Source organism: Engraulis encrasicolus, chromosome 19 (assembly GCF_034702125.1).
Source record: "Engraulis encrasicolus isolate BLACKSEA-1 chromosome 19, IST_EnEncr_1.0, whole genome shotgun sequence".
NCBI classification, from domain to species: Eukaryota; Metazoa; Chordata; class Actinopteri; order Clupeiformes; family Engraulidae; genus Engraulis; species Engraulis encrasicolus.
The window spans coordinates 32,495,070-32,512,688 of NC_085875.1; the positions used below are offsets into that span (position 1 = coordinate 32,495,070).

The 17,619-nt window shown below is 41.8% G+C and overlaps 2 protein-coding genes across 2 annotated transcripts in view; both read right to left on the reverse strand.

Moving 5' to 3' along the window:
• Positions 1-8,685, reverse strand: part of kidins220a (kinase D-interacting substrate 220a) — a 104,905-nt gene extending 96,220 nt beyond the window's left edge. The window contains exons 1-3 of the mRNA XM_063184131.1: positions 8,558-8,685; positions 1,344-1,496; positions 765-863 (exon numbers count right to left, since the gene is read on the reverse strand). Of these exons, the coding sequence (XP_063040201.1) occupies positions 765-863; positions 1,344-1,475 (231 nt within the window). The 5' untranslated portion in view covers positions 1,476-1,496; positions 8,558-8,685. The remainder of the gene's footprint in view (positions 1-764; positions 864-1,343; positions 1,497-8,557) is intronic.
• A 3,517-nt stretch (positions 8,686-12,202) lies between these two features.
• The window catches only part of mboat2a (membrane bound O-acyltransferase domain containing 2a), a 99,077-nt gene continuing 93,660 nt past the window's right edge, over positions 12,203-17,619 (reverse strand). Inside the window, exons 12-13 of the mRNA XM_063184135.1 lie at positions 17,191-17,342; positions 12,203-14,240 (exon numbers count right to left, since the gene is read on the reverse strand). Of these exons, the coding sequence (XP_063040205.1) occupies positions 14,006-14,240; positions 17,191-17,342 (387 nt within the window). The 3' untranslated portion in view covers positions 12,203-14,005. The remainder of the gene's footprint in view (positions 14,241-17,190; positions 17,343-17,619) is intronic.

The following is a 17,619-nucleotide window of genomic DNA, read 5'->3' on the forward strand; positions in this document are numbered from 1 at the left end:
ATTATTTTCTTAAATAAATTCATTGAGTCACATTTAACATGAGTTCTTTACTATGTAATTACAAGTCAAATGTGACAGTAAGTAATTGTTAGGCATCAACAGACTCTCATTTATTTTGGATAAAAGTGTCTGCTTAATGTAATCTAAAAGGACATTACATGCCGATTATGCCTTAATGCAGACTTTGAGATACTGTACCACAACTACTAACTTAAAATCAATTTACCAATGCAAAATTGCAAAGCAAGTTAAGAATGTTCTGGAATCATTGGTAAAATGGAAATGGAGTCACATTCATGTGAGTTGTTTACAAAGTGAATACATGTCGATGTCCATTGTGATAGCAAGTCTTATTGAAGCCTTAAAGGGACGCTGTGTGAGATTTTTAGTTGTTTATTTCCAGAATTCATGCTGCCCAATCACTAATGTTACCTTTTTCATGAATACTTACCACCACCATCAAATTCTAAGTATTCATTATGACTGGGAAAATTGCACTTTTCATACATGAAAAGGGGGATCTTCTCCATGGTCCGCCATTTTGAATTTCCGAAAATAGCCATTTCTAGCTGCAAAAATGACTCTACTTGGACCATACTAGAAAATATTTGTTTATTACTTAGTAAACTTTCATGTAAATATCAAATTTGGTGATAGTCAACCCAGTTTCAATGAGCAGCATAGTTGCAGTACCTTTTTTGACCATTTCCTGCACAGTGTCCCTTTAATGCCTTATTAAGTGTGAGTTGGTGTACAGTACGCACCACATCGTCCAGGTTCACGTTGGCCCCTCTTCTGATGAGCTCCTGGACGATTTCGAGGCTGCCCTGCTCTGCTGCCACCATCAGAGGAGTCATGCCATTCTGTCCCATGCAGAGGAGGCAGTAACAGGTCAGTGACTTATACTCATACTGTATGGGACTGCAGCATTGCCTTCACCCGTCTATCCATATTGTATTACTACTAACAATGTCAGCAACCTTTTTTTGTGTGATTACTACATTAGTATAAGCATTTTGCAATATAACTTTTCTGTGATCTTACTTGGTGAGGGATTGTTATTTTAAACCAAATCTAAACATTGAATTGAAATAGATACATGTATGAGAGATGAGGGGATGTTAGGAGAATGAGATCTGCAAAGAAAACTACATGCCATAGAATATTATGCAGAATTACATTGTCATAAAACGCACAGTGTTACGTGTGTTATGGACTTCAAAAATATGCACACTACTTATGGATCGAAATGAGCCTACTGGATCTACAAAGGTCAGCATGTCATGTCATCCATATAATCCCACCCTTTTTTATCCCATCCTACAGTACAGTGGAGTACGTACATCGCTTCTGCTGTCCACCTGACTGAACTTGTCCAGGTGTGCTCTGACGGCCGGAAGGTTCTCCTCCTCCACATAGCTGAACAGGCTCTGGATGGCTATAGTGGTGCTCTTGAGGGACGAGGTAGTATCCATGGCTTAGATCAGGTTAGATCCCTGTAGGAATTTAACAAGGGGGCAAGGGGGAGTGGGGAGACAAGAAGTAGGCCACTAAGTGCAAAGTAGAGAAGTGAAGGGGTAAAAAAAACTTCAGACAGAAGATAAGAAAACAATGAATCGACAAAATCAAATATTCACATTAAAATACTATATTGGCAATAATATTAGAATAAAACCATGAACGGAAAGCAGACTTTGTTTACAGTTCAGGCTGTCTCTCTCCTGACTCCCCTGTGGAGTGGTGTGCCCCAGCTGCTGCTGTGCAAAGTAGAGAAGTGAAGGGGGGAAAAAAAAACTTCAGACCGACAAAGACCTGAACTTTCCCTACATTTGTTTGTTTCGAGTGAGAGTGAGTGTCCCTCCCCGCTCAACCCCGCAGCCTACTACTCATCCATCAGACACAAAGCCAGACGAATCTGATTACGCAGCCCGACCTACTTCGGTTGGCCTATCTGGGACTGAGCACAGCACACGCAAGAGAGGAGCGGAGCGAGAGTGAAGCAAGTAAGCCACAGTAGCAACAGTGCTGCTTTAGTAGTCATCCATTGTCTTGACCCTGCCAAATGACTGCAAGTACAAAGCCATAATGAAGAGTTATTGCCTTTTCTGGCCCGGGCTAAATTACAGCGGCATTTATTTTGGAGACGTTGGCTTGAGAACATAGCCAATTATTTCGCAAGAATTCTGCCCCGGAGCCAAATTTGATGTTACAACGCAGAACTGTATGGTCGGCTTCCAAGCAATTTGTTGTTCCACATCCAAGTGTGTGTTGTTTCTCTGCAACTAACGGCATGGGGCAGTAGCCTAAACCTCTTAGAGCATTACAGTCATAGCAGAACAGAAAGGGAGAGTGAAGTTTGAAATGTTTGCAGGGTTTAGAATCCAAGGCCATGAATGTGGAGGTCACATACCAACTAACTCTCTCTCTCACGGTGTGTGTGTGTGTGTGTGTGTGTGTGTGTGTGTGTGTGTGTGTGTGTGTGTGTGTGTGTGTGTGTGTGTGTGTGTGTGTGTGTGTGTGTGTGTGTGTGTGTGTGTGTGTGTTTAAGACACTCAGTGACAGACAGACAACTTTTAGTTTTGTGTAAACTCCTATGAAATTTGGCTGGAGCTATGATAAACGTCTATCTGTCGATCCAAATAAAGAAGTAAACTGTGTGTGTTACACATTTCTAGATTGTTTTTGAGGTCTTTAAGAAGTGTCTGTGCATAAATAGTATAATGTATGTGGATGCGTGTCAGATAAACACTGAGATACAGTTTCTTTAGGTGTGCTGAACAAAACATAATCCTATCATCAAACCATGCAACGTATTTGTTGTGTTGTGCTTTACACAGACATTTTATCTACCTAGTATCTAGTCGTGCTGAGTTAATGATTTAAATCCTTGGGTGACAGTATTATTTTTTCAGTGGATGAGATCACTGTGAGATCACGGTATGAGTCATCTAAGGACATTGCATGGTGTGTGTGTGTGTGTGTGTGTGTGTGTGTGTGTGTGTGTGTGTGTGTGTGTGTGTGTGTGTGTGTGTGTGTGTGTGTGTGTGTGTGTGTGTGTGTGTGTGTGTGTGTGTGTGTGTGTGTGTGTGTGTGTGTGTGTGTGTGTGTTCATGTGCATGAAGAGCCTGTGTGAGAGACGTGATGCATGTGCATGAATATTTATGTGATATCAGGAGAAAGAGTAACAAGTTAGTTCATGTGTCTATGTATGAATCAGATGAAAATGTTAAAATTCTGAATATCAGAATCTCGGAGTGAGAGGTCACTTTGAGATACAGATATTCAGAAAACCATAAGTAGGATTGACATAACCTGTAGCCTACAATCTCTCTCCAACTCCATTATTCAGTCTAAAATTAGCCCAATACTGTAGAGCCAGGACTGACCAACAAGATCTTACTAGGATCACCAAAATAATCATTGGTCATTTTCACAAAGCTTTGCTTTTCAGGCTGCATTCTGTGGATCAACTGGCCTGCTGTGACTATGATGATGAGCAAATCTCATACCCCATTCGGAAATGTTGAAACTTCCCTTAAAATTGAGAAGTGCGCAATTCCCTTCAGACACTCTGTTTTGGACAATAGAAGCTGCTACATTGTAGTTAAAGGGTCATTTCACGTGAAATCAGACACTTTGGGACCCGACCGACCCGGATTTCAATCATACTTGGTGTGCCTTTTCAGTAGCAAGGTAGCACCCCAGAACTGCATTGGTTTGAATCTGACACTAATATTAAGGGAGAAACAGACTAGGAAAGGTTCACATGTGAGGGTAGGACACTATACATTCAGCCTTGAATATATCAGTCAGTGTTAGTCACAAAAAGATGCCTGTGGTGTTGTTTGAAAGCTCTTTTCTGGCTCTACATATTACACAATCGCCTTGGAATACAACTACTCTCAGAATATGAATTATGATAAATTGAAAAATTAAAAATTGAATATCTAAAAAACTCATATTTTAAAATGGCCAGTTCCTTGTCCAAACGTAGCCGGCAATGTCATGAGCAGCACCTAAAATGCTGGTGTTCGGTTTGTTATTCATTTCAGAGAGAAGTTGACTCACAAATATGGCATCATACAGACCACTTACTAATAATATGGTAATACCATAGTAGCATCACATGACAAAACAAAAACAAAACAAAAATGGTCAGTGTCCATGGTCCCAGGTTTCAGAAACTAAGGCAGATGTCCATTTATACACACCAAATGATGATATGTGAATGTTTGAACATTCCTTCTCTGTGTACCTGTGCCATCTTCCCTTTACCGTACTTTAAAGAGATAATCAATGGCTACACTCTCATTTTGTACTCTACCAGTGCATTTGAAACAGCAGCTGTGTCTTTTGTAGATAATGTATAAGTACGTCCCGTTGCAGTTACAGGTTCCACTACCAGAAGCACATCCTGATGATCCATGACAAGTCTATCTGGTCTGAAGGGAAAAGTGAAGGATGGAGATGGCCCATGAGGATGCAGGAAGTTCAGTTTCACCTCTCCAGTGCTCGGCATACATTCCTCAGCACATGCTAGCCACCAGTTGCCATCATATACAGCTACAACATACCCTTTGATGCTTGAAAATGTAACACATTCCTTTACTGAGCTCACTCTTTCAACTCTGCCTTCTCTGAATGCTGAAAATGGCCTAACTTCCACTGTGTGTCCATTGACAATGGGCAGAAGCTGTGTAGTTTTTGAGTACCTGGAATAGTTCTTGCAGATTCAAACCTTTTCAACAGGTTCTCAGCTTCATGATGGTACATCTCTGTTGTGGCAAACTGGCAATGGATGTTCTTGACATTATCCTTGACAAATTCAAACAGTTGGTATGGCGTTACAATTTAATTGTCAATAGGACGTTGCAGACTTGCTCGTGCAGCAAGCCATTTAACTGTCCCTCCAACGCCATCACATGGACCTTTACCATGTGATGTGGCAAAAAAGTGCCACTCTGCAGGTATGTGAAAATCTGCCTCGTGGTGGCACAAATTTGTTGTGTTTTTAAGGTTCTTATATTGTGCAGGAAGTCTGCAACGTCCTATTGACAATTAAATTGTAACGCCATACCAACTGTTTGAATTTGTCAAGGATAATGTCAAGAACATCCATTGCCAGTTTGCCACAACAGAGATGTACCATCATGAAGCTGAGAACCTGTTGAAAAGGTTTGAATCTGCAAGAACTATTCCAGGTACTCAAAAACTACACAGCTTCTGCCCATTGTCAATGGACACAGTGGAAGTTAGGCCATTTTCAGCATTCAGAGAAGGCAGAGTTGAAAGAGTGAGCTCAGTAAAGGAATGTGTTACATTTTCAAGCATCAAAGGGTATGTTGTAGCTGTATATGATGGCAACTGGTGGCTAGCATGTGCTGAGGAATGTATGCCGAGCACTGGAGAGGTGAAACTGAACTTCCTGCATCCTCATGGGCCATCTCCATCCTTCACTTTTCCCTTCAGACCAGATAGACTTGTTATGGATCATCAGGATGTGCTTCTGGTAGTGGAACCTGTAACTGCAACGGGACGTACTTATACATTATCTACAAAAGACACAGCTGCTGTTTCAAATGCACTGGTAGAGTACAAAATGAGAGTGTAGCCATTGATTATCTCTTTAAAGTACGGTAAAGGGAAGATGGCACAGGTACACAGAGAAGGAATGTTCAAACATTCACATATCATCATTTGGTGTGTATAAATGGACATCTGCCTTAGTTTCTGAAACCTGGGACCATGGACACTGACCATTTTTGTTTTGTTTTTGTTTTGTCATGTGATGCTACTATGGTATTACCATATTATTAGTAAGTGGTCTGTATGATGCCATATTTGTGAGTCAACTTCTCTCTGAAATGAATAACAAACCGAACACCAGCATTTTAGGTGCTGCTCATGACATTGCCGGCTACGTTTGGACAAGGAACTGGCCATTTTAAAATATGAGTTTTTTAGATATTCAATTTTTAATTTTTCAATTTATCATAATTCATATTCTGAGAGTAGTTGTATTCCAAGGCGATTGTGTAATATGTAGAGCCAGAAAAGAGCTTTCAAACAACACCACAGGCATCTTTTTGTGACTAACACTGACTGATATATTCAAGGCTGAATGTATAGTGTCCTACCCTCACATGTGAACCTTTCCTAGTCTGTTTCTCCCTTAATATTAGTGTCAGATTCAAACCAATGCAGTTCTGGGGTGCTACCTTGCTACTGAAAAGGCACACCAAGTATGATCGAAATCCGGGTCGGTCGGGTCCCAAAGTGTCTGATTTCACGTGAAATGACCCTAAAGTATCAACAAAGGACTTTAAAAACATGCATTTGACAAGGAACAAGGACGACAGGGCAGCGATAAAGACCAGTAGTCTGCAATAAACAGATTGGCTTATCTGTCCTAGATTATAAACTTCTGTTCTTTTTTTTGCCTTCTCTGACATGTGACTAGCAGCCACCGTCTTTCTATCTGTCTGTCTGGATGCCTTCATCTGCTACTGTGTTGTCATCTGCAGTGACAGCATTAAACACTGAACCGTGAAGGAGAGAGAAAAGCCCTCTTCTAAATCTGCTTATCTTACAATTAGGCAAGTGAGTTATTGCTGATAAGGCAAACTGTTGCTATCTGAATCTAACTCACACGACTCAGTCCCAACAGACAGTAGTGGTAAGTGCAATATCTAAGCCTAGCCTACTGTATATTTACCATGTACTTAAGTGATTAACAACTTCTCCTTTGACATTAAGATAAATGCATAACGCAACAATAATGATATCAAATCTTCACAAACTGCTGAATCTAGCCAGACACAACTCAACTCTAACAGTGGTAATGACTCTGAGTGCAATGTCTATCCTATATTGACTTTCACTTAAGTGATGAACAACTCCCCTTTTGACAGAAGATAAGAAAACAATGAATCGATATAATCAAATATTCACATTAAAATACTAATATTGCTAATAATATTAGAATAGACCATGAACGGAGAGCAGTCTTTTGTTTACAGTTCAGGCTGTCTCTCCTGACACACCCTGTGTGTGGTGTGCCCCAGCTGCTGCTGTCCTGGAGAGACAATGTGTGGAGAGAGAGGGCCAATCAATGCACACCCAGGGCTCCCTCAGCTCCTACACATTAATCGAATGGGGGACCAGCCATCACCCCCCTCCTCCTCACAGCCTTACCACACACACACAACAAAGGAACACTAGAGATAACGCATATCTGTTGTCAGCAGACAGACATACACAGGGCTGGCTGACCTGAACTAGTGTAACCTCCCTCTCACACACCAGTGATATCAAAAGCACCCTCTTACCTCCAGCAACTTGTGATGTGCTGTGTTGTGGTCTATGCGCCACGCCGGTCAATGTCTCACTCTACTCTTTGCGCGCTGTCACTCAATCTGCGCACAGAGCGAAGTGCACACCAAATGGTCCCAGCATCACTGAGTGACTGCTCCATGAATGATGAATGAGATGCGAGCAAAACGCCCAGTCCCACCACACCCACCCACTCACCCATAGAGACCCCCCTGTGCGCACGCAAAATGACCCACGGGGACACGCGCCGGATTAACATACATTACAGGCTTCAGCATCCAGTATTTGTTGCACGAGGCAGGAATATGGTGGAGTATTTGAGCTTGACAGGCAAGATGTTTAACAGACTGAAATGTGAGTAATAATCAATTAAGATAGAAATGACTATAGGTAGGCTACAGTGTATCTCGCTGCCTGCGGTGAGTTGGCCGTCATTTTACAATTGTATCGTATGGTGAACTCAAGGATGAAATTTCAGACACCACCACTTCCTTGGGAAATTGATGCAGCCCTACAGATTTAGCAACATCTCAAAATGTCACGCCTGGGTAGGCCTGCCATGCGGGCGCAAAATGTGCTGAGCAAAATTTTCCAGAGGATGGTGTTTACTTACTCCCTCCTTTGCAACTAGTATTACAGGAAAACCTAATGCAAAGACGTTCTATGTGCAAAGATGATGATTAAAATTTATGTTAAGCCCTTGCATAAGTACATTCAACATAGGCTTCCCATTGCCAATGGCATGTCTAGTCTTCTGTTCTGTCATGGTGACATGGTTTCGTTTTGAAATTCGGAAATAGTACCATGACACTGACAGCTGCTGCCACATGTTGCCTCAGTGTTTACATCTGAAGTATAGGGCTAATAACCACGATTTACTTTTCAAAAATGACCAGAACGTGAGAACAGCTATTCAACACTCACTGTAGGTAGAAGGAATTTAATCTAGACGAAATGTAGACTCCCACGACTTGATGATAAGTGCTGAGCATAGGTGCTGAGACATCACCCAAAATAGTCCTACGTGAGGTGCAAAACTGTTAGCGATAAAATATTAAATTATATTCTACTCCATAGTTGTAAGTTACAAGACACCAACTCAGCAGAATTTTGCAGCAACAAGTTACTTCAAGAAAGTCGATGTGAGCCCAAAGGGAACTTGGCGAAAAGCTGCAGAAAACCTCGTGACAATCCAGGGAAAGTGGATAAATCAGTGTCACGTTACCTTTCGAGAGACGAAACACCAAGACAGCTCCAGGTAACTTAGTCCTTTGAGTGGGAAACTGTTTTTATCATTCTTGTTGGTCTATGTTGTTGCTATTCCACGATGCTTGAGGAGCCAGCCATTTTGTTCGTGGGGGTGGTCAAATTTAATTTCGACTCCACTCGTCTCCGCCTACTGTAAGGGAGTAGGTGTGGCCAGGGGTGCCGACAAGGGGGGCAAAGGGGACAGTTGTCCCGGGCCAAGGAAGCGAGTGGGCCCAAAATTGGGTCCTCATTACGTTGTATCTATTGGGCTGTGGGACCCTTTCAGATGACTTTGTCCTGCGCCCGGCCAAAGCTGTCAGCGGCCCTGGGTGGCAAAGGCGCTTGTTAATTGTAGCTTATTCAACAACAATGAATGAATTAGGCCTACCATAGCCCAATTGTAACCCAGTCATTACACTGTATGCATATCATACACAAGCTTAGACTTAGGCACATGTTATATAATATAATGTTTAATTACTAAACACAATATGATGACTATAATTTTGTATTTCTTCTGTGTAGATTTAAAAACAAAATCAAAAGGTCAGTTTGAAAAAAATGAGTATTTTAATCAGCTGGTTTAACTGCCAAGAAACACATCAACAAACACTGTCCAGAATACAAATGACACATTTAGACAAAAGGTACAAATGTCCCTACACAGCCACGCAAAATGTTACAAATAAAGCATTGTTACCATAAAGTATAAAATAGTTAATGAATCACAGTGTTGACAAAAGTGACAATTATCTGAGAACACACCATCACCACGATACATCTTGTAAGTATATTGACTGGAATAACTGTCCCTCAATTAAAAATTAAAAGTCCACCTCCCAGAAGAGTGATTTTAAAAGTGGCCAAATGTGGGCTCCTGTTGGAGTGATCTGCACATGGTGGTATGAGATCAGTTAGTCTCACATCACCATATTGTGGGTAGATTAGGCCTATTGTTGCTGAAGTAGGCTACTTGGATTTTTCCTCACTTCTTTTCTGCAATATTTTAACCATGCTGGCATTACAAACACATTCACATCACCCTGATCCTTCACAAGACAAAACATGAAGGTGTCACTTGATTGATCTACGTACACTCATAATGTCCTCCCTTGTCAATGTCTGATAGGCTTCCTTGGCAGGATCAATTTTGTTTTGGAAAAAAAAAACCCTCTTTGGAACTTTGAAATGATCGGCTATGTGCAGTGCCAATCAATGAAATTACTTTTCAGCCAATAAACAACACCTCAAGAAATCATCCATTGAAAACACCTCAGAACATCATGTATGAAAAACGTACTGCCAAACATCTGAAAAGTACTGTATATGATAACTTCCAAGAAGGGAACAAATACCTAGGCATTGTTTTAACAACATGGTGTAGTGGCAAACCTGGATGAGTCAAGTGAAGGAAAGCAGTGAACACTTCCAGATCCAAGAGTCCCAGGGCTTAGTTTTACGTATGAGACAAATTAGGCCGCATGGGTTCTTAAGGGGTATTTAGTCTATTATTTAATACATACTGTACTTCGAGTTGTCATCTGGATTTGACACGCACCATGTATTTACATCACTCACTGAGGTATTGATACCAATTAACTGGGAATGAAAGGAGATTACGTGACCAACTCTGAGCACCCAAACAGATAAACATCCAAGTGTGCATGTTGTTCACCCTAGCTATTTTAGTCAGTAGTCATGTGCCATTGAAACCACATACTAAATCAGTTTAACAGCAAGGTAGACAGTGGAGTTTGATATGGGTTTGTATAAATTACCAGTGACACGCAACGCATATTCACTTTGCACTTGTGGAAAAATTGCTGGGAACGGTGAGTGGTGGTTCTCCAAATCAGATACACCAGTGTAAATATCTAGACTTGTTATGCATTTCATCAGGGTTGACAGTTGTTGAGGATTTTTTTCCCCACGCAAAAACACACATGGTTTGTTTCTGAACAGGGATTGACGACCACACGGTCACACACACAGATATAGGCACAAACATACACACTGATGGACACACATGTGCACACACTCACCCATACACACGCAAACGTGCACACACACACACACACACACATATGCGCACGCACGCACAAAAATACACATACAGACACACACACACACACACACACACACACACACACACACACACACACACACACAAAGGACAATGCCTCCATCCCTCGGGAGGACTACTGAGGAACAAAAGAGCCATAATTTAGAGACTGGATTAGCATACATGGACCAGGAAGTGTGCCAGTAGTATCCTCACTGGATTTTTTTTTTTTTACAGGACACAGTCTGTGTTGTACACTACATAACAGTATGGGGCGACAATGAAAGTGACCCATTACACACACACTAATAATGACCTCACACATATGGCTGGACCCATGACCTCACACATATGGCTGGACCAGTTGGTCCTAATTTTCCTCAGTCCTCTTCCCTTTGCGGCTTCAGTTGTGTTCTCTTGCATTGCTCTGGCAGTTAGTCTGTTTAGCACGTTTTTTTATTTTATTTTATTTATAGCAAAAGTGCACAAAAGAATCATGAAATAACAGAAAAAGAAAAACAACAGGGGAGAGAGAACTCTCCATTTTTTTTCTTCTGTTTTGTCAATTTTTCACCCAGACATCTAAAAATAATTTTCCTTTTTATTTTATTTTTTATATATACACCACCAAGTAAATCAGAGGTTTTCCAAAAAGATAAGATTTAGTATTTTGATAGAAATTTCCACCTAATCTAATCACACACAAAAAGTGTTCATTTGCAGGACTTTTCAGAGTTCCAATCCAATGTTTGTCTTTTTTTTTGTCTGCAATGACATGTGCGCCTCCTTGGATTTGGCACTTTGGACATTACTGTTGGGTTTGCATTGATCTGCTGGTTGGTAGTACGTATATGGTCAGTGCAGTCACTGGCTATCTGTATAAAGTCTTTCCCTTCCTACGGCCTTTGGACCCACATTGCAGTGAGTGGTTTGACCACCATTGGACATAAAAAGGTTAACAATTATGTAGTGTTCAGATGGCACATCAAGGGAGGTACCAATGGAGAAAAAATGGGGGGAAAAGAAACAGAAAACAAAACAATAATCTTTATGTGTGAGTTTCATTCAACTTCATGATACAACCAGTTCATAATTAGAATCTAAAACATCTAGTAGTAGAAGTTAAGTTTTTGAGGTGCTCTTTTTCGTGAGAGGTTTCTCCATACTGTATCTGAGCAGCTGAAGCTCCTGGCCTCCTTGTTACCCAAAGGCCTCTCTGCTCCTGTGGACTAATGTAGATACTGTGATGTGACACATTCTTCAAATCATCCATACTATTTTACACCACTGGACAATGTGGCAGGTACCAAAGGTTTGTTTTCATTAGTAGGCCCAGTCTGACAATGCATCACTGGCATTTCTGGCAAGAAAAACAGTAGAAAAGAAACGAAAACCTACATAGATGGAGAAAGGCAGATCAATACCTTGGGTTGTTAGGGGCATCTAGCCCCTCAGCTATAGGGCCAAAAACTTGATATAAAAACCTAAACTTTTTGGTGGGTCTTCCAAACAGTTGGGCAGTACGAAAAAACCCTACATTGTGAAACCACACAAATATACTTGAAGAGGGATATTGGTTTTATCCAAATACACACAATAATTATTTAATTTCTTTCCCTAACATAGATAATACAAATGTACAAACCTTACAGACTACTGGAGAGCAAAATATAAATTTCAGTGATGTGATAAAAACTTAAGTGTGTTGTTGTAATGTCCCTCTGAAACGGGACTCTTTGAGCACTGGAGAATTGAGAACCCTGAGGAAACCAAACATGATGACTGATGTGGTTCACACTATAAATAAACCCAATAAGTTCCCATGTTTAATTTTAGTCGTTTATTTCCATAATGTATGCAGCCCATTCACAAATGTATTTTTTTTTACTGTGTAATAAATAAACTAATATTTACTGGTCTGCCCAGAGTAAGTTCTGTGGTCAAAGATTTAAAAAAAAGTGCATCTATGGATGTTAATTTAAAATGGCGGATTTACAAAAAACATGTAGCGTTTCCACGAGAATACAATATGACATTTGTGAATGGGCAGCATAAATACTGGAAACAAACCACTAACAAATTACACACTGGACCTTTAAATTAAAAGTTCTTTCAAAATCAAAAGAAAACCCAAAATCAGACCGAAGACACTCCCTTTCTAGTACCCAACATCCATAATCGGCAACCAACACCAATCGTCCTTCTCGCACACAAAGTAAATGCACATGCCCCTTCTCCTGGACAGAAAGAAAGAAAGAAGGAAAGAAAGCAGCTGATATGGACAGACGTGAAGAATAGAAGAGAAAAAAAAAAACAGTAAAAAAGACAACCGTTGAAAAAAAAAAATCAAACGTTAGAGATAATTTCCTAAGGCCTGTTTGAGATTGGCATTGAATATTTTTTTTCCCAAGAAAAATGTTTTTTTTTTTCCTTTCATCACCAACCTGTTTTCAGTGTAGACTTCTGAGTGTCTAAAACAGAGGTTGCATTGTTCATGGGACAATATACAGAAACCCTCTATGTGTGCTGACTTGCTTAGCAGTCAATACGCACCCATTTCTTCTGGGTGAGAGGTTGGAATCGATGCCTAGTATCTACAGCCATCTCAGAAGACTCACCATGAAGACGACATAGAGGGTTTAAGGCAACTTCAAAATCATCTTAACCACGCTCATCTCCATCTCGTTCCCTGCTCAAAATTGGTGTATTCTCTTTTAACTATGCATCCTCCTGTCTAGACATGTACGAACGCGCACACACACGCACACAAACACACACACACACAAACAAATACACAAACACCCACTCAATTGGTGCAAGCTTGTTTGACACTGCCTGCCGCCACCACAACCGCGTTAGCTTAGGTCCGGTCCACAGATTAGTTGTTTAAAGGAGCCCAAACCACACACAGTCGCAGGTGGTGGCCACTGCTACGTAACGGGACACTCTGCCATTCTCACGTTCCTGTTTCCTGACAGGTGTAGTCATCACCATCCGATTGAGCTTGTGTTGTGGCTTGGTTGGTTAAATGTCTGTCCTGTCCGGTGAGGTCCATCCAGGTTGCAAGTCAAGAATTCTCAGCTGCACTATATCTGTAGTGTTCATTAGAAGCTCTCTTCTCTGCAACCTGTACTGGCGTACTGTACTGTATGCATGTGTGAGTCCGTATGTGCATGGGTGTGCATGTGTGTGTGTGTGTGTGTGTGACTGTGCAGAGAGAGAGAGAGCGGGGGAGAGAGAGAGAGAGAGAGAGAGAGAGAGAGAGAGAGAGAGAGAGAGAGAGAGAGAGAGAGAGAGAGAGAGAGAGAGAGAGAGACAAGGAGCTTGCAGGATGGAGGTGGCCTCCTCGCTCCTCGCGCCTCCTCATGACGTTTTCTCCTTCTGGTTGCAGTTGTTGTCTGTGGTGATGATGCTGCTGCTGCTGTTGCTGTTGCTGTTGGCGTCCTGAGCAGGGTAGCTCTGGTGGTGGACGCTGTTCTGCTGCAGCGGCTCCTGGTTCTGGTTCTGGTTCTGCTCTTTCTGGCGCTGATGCCTGGGCTTCACTGGCAGGGCCAACACCACCAGCACACAGGCCAGGTGCATACAGAAGTACCACGAACTGTGGACACAAGACACAAACAAACATACAGAGTTCAGCATGCATTTCCATTGAGTTGACATTCGTATCCAGTGCGACGTGCCGTTTAGTGCCGTCGTCGAGAGCAGTGTGGCAATATGGGGGTAGGGGGAAGTCCAGGGAAGTAGCAGGTATTTACTACCCTGCCTCCAATTCTTCCTACTGGTACAGGATTAAAAAAAAACCCTCAAGACTCCAATTTAAAGACAAGTAGACCGACTCCTTAACCGTTAGGCCAAATCTGCATACGTTTATCAAAGTTGAAGTTATTAATTGAGGTTAAGGGTACTTTCAACAAAAAACAAACGCATTCTCCACACAAGACAATTATCACCACACTGCAGGTATAGACTCACAACAGTCTCTCATTATAACCAGTATACAAATTCCATTAATTATTATGTAACCCTTTTTACCCTAAAACTAACTAAACACTAACCCATTGTTATGACTTTTAATACTTGTTATACTTTTAAATCATTGAAGAGGACCCTGTGACGTCCTCTTCTTGTGCCTCGGGTGAACTTTTATTCCATCACACTAAAGAGCTGTGCCGTTCTCCTGCTGGTGTGTTAATACGGGTCTACTTCACCAGGAAAAAGAAAGAAAACAAGAGCCAAGTCTGCTCTCTCAGCACTTTCTGGCTGGCCTCCCTGCTGTCACAACCCATTTTTATATCCTGTGCTCACCAATCATAAGCCTTGCACAGGGCCGGATTAAGATGGCCTGGGGACCCTAGGCTACAGGTTGCTGTGGATCCCCCCGGAAGACAATTTTTGCGACAAATTTACATAGACAGGTACGCAACACAACATATGAGTTTTTCAATATTGCATCTTGTCACAATCCTCAACAATATTCAATATTTCAACATTGCATCTTGTCACAATCCTCAATTTTTATCTTTTGTCCCCCATCAGTGGCCCCCTGGCAGGTGGAGGCCCCTAGGGCTGCAGCCATATCTAGCCTATGTGTTAATCCGGCCCTGGCCTTGCATAGCCTCTTGCTACCCTGGTGCCCGGCCCCCACCCCGTTACAGTCCTTTAATGAGAGTGCTTTACATCTCTCCTTGGCTTGATTTAATAACACTCCCCATGAGGAGGTGCCGTACACTACAGCCGCAGATTTGTCTTGTGCTTCTACAGTACGTAGCATGCAAGCGTGTCGCCGAGCCAATCGCTTAATGGCCCGGTTGGCGAAATAAAGCCCCTTATCTGTGACTGTGCATTAAAACTGTCTCATTAATGAGAGGAAATACTCCCCTCTAATGCTTCAAACCCTCATTCGCTTTTCTAGCCTCGCCACCAGGGCTTGACACTGGCACCTGCCAACCGGCCAAATGCTGGTAAAACTTGGCTGTGGCCGGTAACAATTTCAGTGTCACTAGCCAATTTGGCAGCTAGCTTATTCTATGGTATGACACATCAGAATAGCTTATTCTGCACTTTGCACAATTGTTTGTATTCAACTTCAAGAAAAAACTCAGTTACTCAGCGCTCATCTTCTTGCTCTAAGCACCTCATCTTCTGAGGTTAGATGTACAGTGTCATGATTTTTTAAATACAAATGTGGCTAGTAGAATAGCTGGATGGCTAGTGACTCTGGAAAACCACTAGCCACAGTGCCCAGCAAGCAAAAAAGTTAGTGTCAAGCCCTGCTCGCCACCCATGCTGATGGGCGATGCCCAGGACACAACGTTCAAATACCATAGTCAGTGGTATTACAAATGACTCTGAGAAGGTGCTTTTGAAACTTTACTGCCCAACTGACTTTGAGACAGAGAGAACTTGTACGAGTGTAGGAAACTAAAAATGCACGAGGTTTACTTCTACACTATATGGAACTGGTCTCCTTTGAAACCATCATTGGTTACCTCTGTCATTTCACAGAAGTAGTTCAAAGTCAGTTATTCAGCTAGGAGCAGGCTTCACTATTTTTGGATACATGGATACATTAGACACTATGCAAGGTGCAGCCTCATTTTTTTTAATTACAGTTAGGGGTGTGAATCACAGCCTCTACGATGATACGATTCAATATCGATATCTTATTAGTCGATGAGATGTGATACTATTTTTTTCGATACTTAAGAATGCCCCACGATACGATACAATACGACTTGATTCGACTTTTTTCCAATTACTTTTCCACTTCCATTATGTTATGGAGCTAGGGCATTGGGCAGGGTCCAGCGATCAATTATTTTCGATACGTATGAATGCCTCATGATACGATCGTCAGATTATGTAGCGATATATTGGTACATTTCGATTATTATTTAAACCTCTAATTATAGTTGTAGTTTACACAGTAGCGTAGAGGAGTGATGATGAGACATGATATAATACAGTGCTGGCCAAAAGTATTGGCACCCCTTCAATTCTGTCAGATAATACTCCTTTTTTTCCAGAAAATGATTGCAATCACAAATGCTTTGTTATTAATATCTTCATTTGTTTGTCTTGCAATGAAAAAACACATAAGAGAATGAAAAAAAGTCAAATGAATGACCATTTTACACAAAGCATTTGTGATTGCAATCATTTTCTGGAAGAAATTGAGTATTATCTGACAGAATTGAAGGGGTGCCAATACTTTTGGCAGGCACTGTATAAATGCCTGCTCAACAGGTCAGACCATTACCTACCTCATTATCTAGTCTACCCAATACCTACTGCATTATTCCAAGTCACCAGATGCTAACTACAGTCACGGAAACACCTGATTTCACACAATATCTCTTTCACCTGCTCAAGGAGTTGTTCTTGTTAAAATCAGTAACTGCACAACACTGAAGCAACTCCAGGTTCTGATTTCAGGTCAACAATAGAGGCCATATCGATTACATTGTCCACCAGTAAAGCATGCATTATAAAAACCCCGGTAGATACATTATAAATGCCTGGTGTCAACCAGTTGTTTGAGAGCTCACCTGTAGAACTTGATGGAGGGCCCCACGGCCAACAGCACGAAGGGCACCACGGTGTAGCAGATGGCTATCTGGGTGCCCGCCCACGTGAAGATGTCGTAAATCAGCCTGTGCGTGGCCGTGCCCTGGAAGTGCGGCCTCACGTTGTGCCTCACCTGCAGAGAAGAATCAGAGAAAAGGCTGTCATACAGGGAATTTTACAGGTGCACTAACAATCGCCAGGGGCTAATACTGCTGCTTTTTTGTATGTTATTTCACAGTTTAGAGGGGGCGGCCCATTGGTCCATCTTCAATATAGACAGTGGACTGAGTCCAGCAAGATACTGAACGAATGTGTGAGGGGGCAGTTTAAATCCAAAAATGCCCTGATGGTGTTCTTGTTCCCAGTACAGCCCTAGGTGTCAAGCATCTAGTCACCCTCTCACCCTCCGC